At 38.9% G+C, this 10,540-nt stretch overlaps 1 protein-coding gene across 1 annotated transcript in view; it reads right to left on the reverse strand.

The window, feature by feature from the left end:
• The window catches only part of sptbn5 (spectrin, beta, non-erythrocytic 5), a 52,276-nt gene extending 41,736 nt beyond the window's left edge, over nucleotides 1-10,540 (reverse strand). Inside the window, exons 1-15 of the mRNA XM_040041972.1 lie at nucleotides 10,104-10,540; nucleotides 8,536-8,658; nucleotides 5,538-5,705; nucleotides 5,115-5,231; nucleotides 4,730-4,878; nucleotides 4,348-4,576; nucleotides 2,633-2,719; nucleotides 2,431-2,538; nucleotides 2,271-2,355; nucleotides 2,059-2,192; nucleotides 1,241-1,461; nucleotides 973-1,111; nucleotides 717-851; nucleotides 527-615; nucleotides 188-341 (exon numbers count right to left, since the gene is read on the reverse strand). Of these exons, the coding sequence (XP_039897906.1) occupies nucleotides 188-341; nucleotides 527-615; nucleotides 717-851; nucleotides 973-1,111; nucleotides 1,241-1,461; nucleotides 2,059-2,192; nucleotides 2,271-2,355; nucleotides 2,431-2,538; nucleotides 2,633-2,719; nucleotides 4,348-4,576; nucleotides 4,730-4,878; nucleotides 5,115-5,231; nucleotides 5,538-5,705; nucleotides 8,536-8,649 (1,929 nt within the window). The 5' untranslated portion in view covers nucleotides 8,650-8,658; nucleotides 10,104-10,540. The remainder of the gene's footprint in view (nucleotides 1-187; nucleotides 342-526; nucleotides 616-716; nucleotides 852-972; nucleotides 1,112-1,240; nucleotides 1,462-2,058; nucleotides 2,193-2,270; nucleotides 2,356-2,430; nucleotides 2,539-2,632; nucleotides 2,720-4,347; nucleotides 4,577-4,729; nucleotides 4,879-5,114; nucleotides 5,232-5,537; nucleotides 5,706-8,535; nucleotides 8,659-10,103) is intronic.

Below are 10,540 nucleotides of genomic sequence, written 5' to 3' on the forward strand. Positions count from 1 at the left end.
AGAGGCACAAAAAAGTTAACTTTTCATCACATAATTCAGAGTTAACACATTCACAAAGAACACCCTTAAACCACTTGTAACACATGTGCCTGTGTAAAAAAACAAACAAAACTTCTTCACAGTGTCAAAGTCCAAAGCATGGAACCTTATGGGCTCAAGTGTCCGTATACACAGCTTTCTGGCTCACCTTGTGCTTGTGTTCGGCCACCTGGATGTGGTTGAGGTCTCTTCCAAGTCCAGCCGTCTGCAGCTTTAACCAGCGCTCATAGATCCAGGCCTCCAACTCCTCACAGTCATAGAGGAACTCAAACAACCTCAACTGAGCCTCCAACTGCCTCCTCCTGACACAGCAAAGGAAAGATGTGAGGCAAGATGAGCACAGGTGAGAGATGTAGCAACAGAATATCAGACTAATTAGACTTTCTATTCCACCATTTTGGACATACAAAGAAATGTTACACGTTTAGACCTGTTGCTTGATAAATGATTTTTCCCTCATGCTGTAAATGAGAAAACTAAAGCAAACCTGCTGCTGCTGAGAGACACCAGCGATTTGTACTGAGTGTCAAGAGCTCTCACTCTGCTCTGAATCTGCTGCCCATCCCTTACTTTTGCCTGAGTGAGAGAAAGGAGGTGGGTCAGTCTGACAGAAATCACCCTTACAAATTCCCCAAACAGTGAACTAATAGGACATGAGATGACAATTATTAGCGTACCTTCAGAGCTCTGCTACTGATTGTAGTGATGGTTTCACCATGAGTTGAGATCTGAGCTTCCAGGAGATCTTGTTTCTGAAGAAGAGACTCCACCTCCGTCAGCTGCTTCCCCAGTTCAGAAGAGCTGGCTTGGGACTGAGATGGTATAAGGGAGGGGACAGTCAGTAATATTAAAGTCACCCCACTTCTCTCACAGTACAATCTAAGTAAAACTCCAGTGTCGTCATTATAACTAAATTTCGAATAATAAGCTCACTTGTAGTTCTTTCAGTTCCTGGGAGACAAGCTCAATGTCCCGCAGGATGCTCAGAGTTTCAACTACATTTCCCAAAAGCATCCTCTGTTCTTGGAGCTGCTGCAGCAGGTCCTTCCATCGATGGCTAATGTTCTCCTCCCTTAGAAACAAATATATTATTATGTAGAGTAGAAGTTTTTTTTTAAAATTAATGTCACTTCTTGGTTCTTCTCCCTTCAAAAAGAGAAAGACTTAAGGTTACACAAAGTCATTGTTTTCATCCTCCCACCTCCCAATGACCTGCTCCTTGCTGTGGTAGTTTCCTTTCTCGATGGATTTTGCCATGTCTCTGAGGGCCGTGAAGCGTGGCTCCCTGGCCAGTGCATCGGTAGCCAAGGCCTCCAGACGCCGGCCAGCTGCCTGAGCCTCCTCCAGTGTGGACAGACCTCGGATGTCCTGCCTCCGGATCAGACGCAGTGTGTCCTCAAGATAGCCCTCCCTCAGAGCTGCCTGAGAAGACAAAAAGGAAGGATTTTGCAGTCTAGTGAGGGATTTTTTAAGGAGCCATAAAAACAGGCAGAAAGTTGAATATCAGATCCAGGGTTTTGAATGCTGTTTGTCTGCATAGATTAACCTTTCTGATGCCAAAAAGTGGTTTCCATTTTAAGTTAACATTACACAAACAAATTCACAAAATCACAGCAACACGTTTGTCCCCATTTCCCAGCTTTAAGTAAAGGGCATTCCATTCTGATCATATTCCAAACTGATATACCTATTTTAATAAAGAAAAAAGTTTAAAATTAAATCAAAATTATACTTTTTTATTGTGTTGTGTGTATCTACTTTTCTGTGGGGTTGTTAATAACAAATAACAAGATCTTGCATATATGTCCAGTGGAACAAGAGTGGTCAAAAGGTCGCATCCATTTTAAGGTTAACATTACCAAAACTCACTGAAATTTGTTTCTACGCACAACACAGTGATTTGTAATCACAAAGTTGTTTTTATAATTTACTCAGGAATATGTCAGGCAACTCCATAACATTACGATCAAAACTGGGAGACTTGTAACAAAGACATTCATATGAGTAGAGTGGCATTACCTTCCTGGCAAACTTCTGTGCAAGCTGCTCCAGGCTTTCCAGGCGTAGCAGCGTTTCCTGTAGGGCTCGCTCTCGTTCATGTTCCGCCCTCTCCAGCATAGCCCAGCTCTTCTCGATGTCATTCAGAGTTTTACCTTTACAAATACACAACAGCATGAGCGATCTTTGTCATAGCAGCCCTTATATTTTAATTGACTGTTAGTGTTCTGTACCTTCGGGAGGATTATAAGCCCATTGGTTGTTGGCTGCCAGTTGAGTCCTCAGACTGAACAAGTGGGCCTCAATTGCCCCACGCTCCTGGAAAAACAAGACTTAACTTTAAGGAGATGAACAAAGGAGGACGCTGAATTTAAAATGTGAGGGTCATCTGACCTGGTATTTGGGAGGTTTCTCCACAGTTCTGTAGGTCTTAAAAGCGCTCATCAGTTTCTGCATCTCCCTCAAAGAGTTTGGGAATCTTCTGTCATTCAGCTGCACCATCTTCAGTCAAAAAATAATCACCAAATTTAATTCATTAATTGTTTTTTTTTTTTTGTCTTATATTCCTGTGTTTTTTCTGGGATTGACCTGTTACCTTAGTTTTGATCCAGCGAAGCAGATCTGAGACCATTCTTTCATACTGGATCTTCATGCCATCCAGCTCCATGAGCATCCCAACAATCTGTGGAGAAAAGAATGAAGTCCTGCTTTTGTGTTCTGGATGTTTTGGTTTGATATGTTAAAATGGAATCTGGACTGGTAAATCAAAGACAAAAATATTGTTCGTAACCAAAGAATTAGCAACCAAGAAAAGTTGCTCATTTAAATTAATCCTTAAATTACCTATCTTGCCTTCTTAATGATTTCATTGTTAATAGGCTATCCCCATTGTTGCTGGTTGACTCTAATTCTGCAAACTGTAATTCTGCATCCTGCACCTGCCCCTCTTGATGTCCCCTCAACCTCACTGGGGTAAAAAAGTGTCCATCTGAAACTGCTCAACCTTATTGCAAAAGGCTGCTGTCAGTCACTTCCTGGCATTCTGAAAATGCTGGTCACTGCACCTGAGCACTATCACTATCACAAGCTATATGAGCCAATGTTGATTTTAAAATGCATGGCTGTTATATTACATCACATGATTGGCTTGCTTAATTTTTGATTTATAGTTGCCTACCTATCAATGCAAAAATGCTAATAAATATAAAAGTGGCTTCTAACATAATTTTCAAATCTGTAGTTATCACTTCCATTGTGTACGCGACTTAAGATGAGAAATTAAACATATTAGTTTCACCTCCCATTAACTAATGTGGTTGTTATTTAAGAATGAGAAGCAATACAGCAGCATCAGTGTTCAGTCACAGCACTTTCACTCCTGCAACCATAACCCTCAGTCCAAATAAACAAAATGCAAACCTTAAAAAAACATCTGACAACACTCAGCCCCAAAACAGTTTAACTCAGTTTAACTTGGTTATTATCATGTACAGCAGAAGGAACATGTGTGAAGCAGATAAAGGCTTGTAGCTTCGGTGTGTTAAAGGTGTGTGGTTCTCTGAATGAGTTCCTGCTGCTGCCTCCAGCAGCATCTCATTGTATGTGATCTGATGTGATTCTTAACATCCACAGCCCCTCTTTTATGAAAGGTTCTTTGAGCTACTAATACCTTCTTATCTACCAAAATAAAAATCCCACCAGCTGTGTTTTGTGTTTTGTGTGAGCAGCGGCTTGTCAGTGTAGCAGTAATCTACACTATTTAGAGCAGGTTACAATACCACATGGGGCAGAGCAGTCCACACTATAAACAGTATGACAGACATTATGTCAAGCAACATATTATTTAAAGAAAAAAATGACCCACAATCTGAGTTTAGGGACAAATAAACTGACTGTAATTGTTCAGAAACCTGCCTTATAGATTAGATTTTCCATTGTAACCAGCCTCGGTTTTTGCTAATCAACATCAAGTTACAAGAGCCGACTGAGTCTGAAAAGATGGACTGACAGACTGATACAGACTCTTTCTCTGCCCCATTGCTTCTCTTTTTTATTTTTACTGCACGTTTAGTTAAACACAAACAATTCTGCCTTATATTAGAAATATGTCACCTTTAATATCTATAACATGTGCATGTCTGTATGTGTCATATGTATTTATATGCACTCATCTATACACAAATTTAGAATCACTTGGGCTTCAATTAATATTATGTATTATGCTATTATGGTCATATTATTTATTATCTGACTGATCTTTTTTTCTGTTGTATGCAATGCTGCTGTGTTTATGTTTGTGCTGAATCCAACCCTGGCAAGTCTCTTCTGGATGGTCTGCCCCTGCTTCATCCTGGAAAAGTAGTGGTAGTACAGAGACACGTAGGTCATGATGGACTTTTCATCAGGATGAGCGACCATGATGTCATCCACCTCCAGAAGCTGCATGATACCGAACTCCCGCTCTGCCAGAGTGAACGCATGCTCCAGATTACGCTGGGGGTTATCGCCATGGAAACGGTGGTAGTCAAAAAGATCAGGTCTGGGATGGACAGACACATGTATGTTTACTCTGTGAGAAGCGATTTGAGTTTCCATTTGAGTTTTTGACTTTTGAGGATATTTTAGGAAAGTGGAAATATTTTATGAGGGACCTCACAAATACAACAAAAATGCGTGTGCACAAGTATGCTACCGGTGGGCGTGGATAAGAGCATTGAAGGCAAGTCCATCCCTCCAGCTGGAGGAAAAGTCCTGCACGTCAACACCATTGTAGCCTGATGTTTTCCTTTGACACCAGATCAGCAGAGCCTCCTTGGCTGAGCGATGAGCTACGCTGTTCCCCTGAGGAAGAGGAGGAGGGGAGGGGGTGAGATGAAATGAGAACGAGGCAAAAATGGAAAAAATTTAAAAGACAAGAAGATGGAAAGACAAAAGTAAAAATGTGGAGGAGCAAGGGAAAGGAAAGGGAAAAGGAAAATACCCCAAAAAAGAGGGAAAATGTTAAATATGTTAAATTCATAAATAAATTGTTTAGATTAAAGGAGATAACTGATTCTGCTGTAGTTTTAATTCGATACCTCTTCCAGGTTAATATGTCCAATCTGAAACCTGAGGATGATGATCCACAGCAGCCCCAGGATCAGTGTACGATCCCCATCCACCACATTTTCTGGACCAATTAAATCCACCCGAATCTAACAGTAGAGCATAGAGCAGTGTGAAGCTGTCGTTCGTGAGACTGCTATGAAGTTCAACATTTAACAGCTGCCAGTAAGAACTGAAAGTCATTACCTTGACATTTAGGATAATCTGATTGGCTTTTTAGAACTAACATTTAATCAAGATTAAAATATACTGAGAAAAGACCGTTCTCCTCATGAGGAATAATACTATAACCATATACACTTGTACACTGAGGTTTGTGTGTATAAGATTAATTTTGTATATTTGTAAATTTGGTGGATCACTTTCAGGACACCAAAAAGCAAAAAGTAGGTTACTTTGGTTTTGAGGAAATTGATGGCAATGCTGTTGTTCTCCAGAAAGTGGACTCTCATCTTGCCTCGGCTCCGCCATGGCAACTTCTCGTTGGCGATGAGCTCCAGCAGACGGATCAGAACTTCTCCGGTTTTAAGTTCAGTATAGACGTCAGTCAGCTCCAATTTCTCCTGCAGGAGATCCGGACAGTTTCAGTTACAAGCCAAACCTGACATAGAAGCTCCCCGTTACTGTACCAGATTTTTGATGTTCACGTTGTTCAAGCTTGCAAATCAGAAATATTACTAAACCTTGCAGTTATTTGGTAACCTTAGTCTAAGTGTGTGGGTGCCATTCTTTTATCTACTTGCTAGACCAAACAAACGCCTACAGGTGGTGTGATTTATTCTCAAATGGTTTGAGAATTCAGTTTAAGATCAGTTACTTTTCAATCCTTCCTCTCCACTTAAACATTTAAGTATTTGATGATACTGCATTTCCTGTGTATGTTGTAACCTCTAATTTAGATTTCTTTCTCTATCCATTACCAACTCCTGGAATTCCCTCTACACTATTATGTGTCTTCTGTGTAGCTGCTGTGAATCACCTTGTACCGTAATTCTGTCTTTGGATTTTTTTTTTTGTAACATTGTAACAAGTTTGGAACAAAATCAGTGAAGCAAGTCCTTCACTAAAGTAAAAGTACTAATACCACAATGCACTTTCTACTGCGTAACAGGGGTAAGGAAATGTACTCAAATGATCAAAAAGTGTGTATTAAAGAATAAGAATTGTGTATTAAACTGCTATATACAGTATCATATGTTATCACCCTGCAGTATTTTTGAAAATTTTTCACAGGACTGCAGTGATTAACTTTTTTTAAATAAAAAAATCTTTAAGTCAAAATGTTGGGACTGCAGAATGTTTTTTTTTTAATGTTTTTAATGTCTTTAATAGATATGAAATGATTTTTGGCTCTACTATTAATAATCATGACAGTAATTTAAGGGCCTATATTTTAAAAAAAAAAAAGGTTAATCGTGTGAAGGTAAAATTTTGCATGGCTTCAAACGTTATCATTTCATTTTAAAAAGTGCTGACTGTGAGTATAACTTTATCACTGTGATGTATATGGACTGACCCGCCTATCTGTCTTTGGATTCTGTCCATAAATAAATTGCTTTTACTTACCACTAAATAGCAGCCATCTCTGTCTGTGTTTTCCTCTTTTTTGGTTTAAGGACTGAACCTGCTAACCAACCTAGCATTTGTTAGCTTCCAACTTCACACTTTGCTCTAAGATGACAGCTAGTTGGCCAACATAGAGGCCTCAAAAATATTTGATAACCTTGCAGTGGGTAAGAAGAAAGTGTAAGCATGTAAGGATAAAATGCACAAATGCTGTTGAGATTGTAAAGTCAAATCTAATATAGTAATAAAGTGTGGTTAGTGTGTGAACACACACAAAATAATAATCAAAGGTCCTTAGCTTTTATGACCCTTCTTATGAAGAGGCTAATTGCAATAAAAAAAAAGAAATCTCCAGCACCTGGATTAAAGACACTTTAATTCCTTCCTTAATTCCTTATTTGCTTAAGTTGAAAAAGATAAGACTCTTTCTCAGGTGCAACCATAATCTTGCCCCTCCTAATCTCTGGGATTTGTTTCATATCACCACTGTTTCCCGCTCTCTCAGATCTTTATCTGGCACTCAGCTTGTTGTTCTTCCTGCTCGTCTTATCACTATGGGGAGCAGAGCTTTCAGTCGCTCTGCTCCTCGGCTCTGGAATTCCCTTCCTTCGATCTTAAGAAATATAGATTCCCTTCCCTTATTTAAGTCACAGATCAAAACCTGCTTGTTTTAACTGGCTTACTCCCTTTAATACAGACCTTATTTGTTGTCAAATCTTGTTTATTTGTTTGTTTGGGTTTTTTGTTTTTTTGTATCTTAATTTATTTTAATGTATTTTAATCTACTGTTTTATTAAGATCTTTAAGGTGACCTTGGGTTTTAGAAAGGTGCCCTCAAATAAAATGAAATATTATGATGATGATGATGATGATTATTATTATTATTATTATTATTATTATCATCATCATCTCCAGGACTCTTCTCATATGTTCTGGAATGTCTGGGAACTCGTATTTGACTTTGATGAGAAAACTAATTTCCCATTAATCTCTGCTTGACAGTTTTAACAGTTGAGGTTGCTGCTGTTTGTTTTTCAGTTACATTTTTAACTGGCTGAATGTATTAGTTTCTCGATACTCCTGTCTCATAGCATTTACTCTTTTGTTTTTGTTGTTGTTTGTTATTTGTTTGTTTGTTTGCTTTGTTACTATTGGTTCAGCAATGACTTATACAAGATAGAATATGAAATTGATTTCCACTTTTTGAAATGATTTCAAAAAGCCTTTTGATTCATCATATTGTATCAAATGGTAAATGGCCTGTATTTATATAGCGCTTTACTAGTCCCTAAGGACCCCAAAGCGCTTTACATATCCAGTCATCCACCCATTCACGCACACATTCACACACTGGTGATGGCAAGCTGCATTGTAGCCACAGCCACCCTGGGGCGCACTGACAGAGGAGAGGCTGCCGGACACTGGCGCCACCGGGCCCTCTGACCACCACCAGTAGGCAACGGGTGAAGTGCCTTGCCCAAGGACACAACGACCGAGATTGTCCAAGCCGGGGCTCGAACCGGCAACCTTCCGATTACAAGGCGAACTCCCAACTCTTGAGCCACGATCGTATCATTTAATGTTGGCTTGAAAATTTGGTTGTTTACATTGAAAAGAACTAAGAGATAATATTTACTGGACCCATCGCTTTGTAACTGTCACATCCGCATAATACAAACATCCTGATTATGTCTCATACAGTTACGACTATGTGTAACAACCTTTAGTCAAATGTGCTGGAACATGTATGCAAGTTAAATAAATTCATTTAACTTACATATGCAATGCATAATTATTTCTTAGAATTATTTCTTCTTCCCATCTCACCCCATTCTTGTGGAAGACACTGTTCATCCACTTGGTGAACGTTTTCTTTTGAACTCCCATCCGCTGCTCCTGCAGCTGTCGGACTCTCCCAGCCCCATCCTCCTCTGTCGCCATCCTGATGGGCTGAACATGAAAAACATTAAAAGTCACAGACACACGCAGTTTTCAGATCTTGACCTTTTCTTGCTTTAACTTTATACAGCTTTAAACAAGTAAAAAACACGTTTTCATGAGAGATCTAGTTTGGACAACAGCAACACATCAGAGAGCGTAATATCAGACAGACACATCCGTGGCACACAGGAGTGTCAGTTAATGCTTTTAACATTTCAGTCTGCAGGTTAAAGGCAAAAAAAAAATGCAAACTGAAAGACTTTAGTTGTTACTGTTCAAAGTGTCATAGTTCTGTTTATGCATCCTTGTGTTCTTGTGCCTCTTGGTTATTAGAGCCTCTGTCGCACTACACTGGTTCTTTGACACATTGCGATTGACTTGTCGAAGTCACTGATTTTTAAGCAATACTTAAAATAAGCATAACATGCATGATAGTCAAATAACAGAGACGGACACAAAGTGATTGCATGGCCTAAGTTAAAAAGAGCCTTAGAGCAAGAGGAGAAACAGAATAGGGGCAATAAACCAGACTGAAATAAAGCAGAATGATCCTTTAAGTATTTAAGCCTCACTCATCATTTGCCCTTTGGTAGGATTAATCAGCTGACTAGGCAAATTAATCTGAGTTGTCAGTTCACTTGCTTGAGTCAACAGTTAAATTGGACACATTTTATTTTCTTCCATGCTGACAACAGCAGTTACACCTAAATGTAATGCAGCTGTAAAAATTCCTAAGCTTTAATAACCTAACTCACTCACTCATTGCTTTGTGCCATTAATGTGTGTGTATGCACACTTCTTTTTTTATAACTGTCAAACCTAAGTTGATCATTGATTTTGTGGAGTGATGCCAAGACATTCAGGCACAGATAGAAAGGTAGATAACCTCATGTGTTGTCCTATTATCCTTCACTTATTCTCTTGTTTAAAAATTTTTTTTTAAACAAAATGCCTTTCTAATACTTACAAGTGATATGAAAAAAATTCAACATAACTGTACCGTGGCTGTACCATGCTGCTAAGTTATATTACAAAACACAATTTATTGCAATGCATCATCTTGAAAGTGAAATCTTAATTTTGCTAAATGTATAGCAACCAGATGGATGTACTAAAAAGTTTAAACAGGATATTTAAACTTTGTTCCAAGCTAAGCTAACCTCAGTCTAAAGATAAAGATCAATCTAAAATCCATACTGCTGTCAAAATCTCCTTCTTTATCTCTGCTTTCCAATTTAGCAATACACTGTAAAATGACCAATACAAATATGGCCCACGAAGCCTAAAAATGTCCACATAAACAGGAAACACTTTTGTGCAGCATTGTGGTCACTTTTAAGTATCCTGGTGCTAAGATAACCTGCAGAAGAACTTAGAAAGAACCAAACTACAGGAACAGGAAGAGAAGCTATATACAGCACACAAGCACACAGACAGAGGAAACATGCTCTTACCTTTCAGTCCTGTGCAGCCCAAAGCTCTTTATGATTTATTTTGTTTTCAACTTTGGAATCTCAGGGGAAAAGACATCCGTTTCAGAAGAAATAATGCCCTTCTGATCCAGTGAAGAGTGACACCCTGTTGATCTGATTTTATTGTCTGCACCAAATGTTGCCATAAAAGAGGTGTGTGAATTCCTGTGATGTGTGTGTACAAGTATTGCCCATGTTGTGGGGACATAAATGTGTTTACACAGCTAATTTGCAGAGATTCAAAGTAAATTAATAAAATTTAGGGTGAATACTTGATTTAAGGTTAGGTAGGAGGTTATTGGTGTGGTTATGGTAATTCTACAAAAACTGAATAAAAGCCAATATAATGTCTCGTCCTTTTTGAAGAGGTTGAAGTGTGTGTGTGTGTGTGTGTGTGTGTGTGTGTGTGTGTGTGTGTG

This window comes from Simochromis diagramma, unplaced genomic scaffold (assembly GCF_900408965.1).
Source record: "Simochromis diagramma unplaced genomic scaffold, fSimDia1.1 OVJJ01000304.1, whole genome shotgun sequence".
NCBI classification, from domain to species: domain Eukaryota; kingdom Metazoa; phylum Chordata; class Actinopteri; order Cichliformes; family Cichlidae; genus Simochromis; species Simochromis diagramma.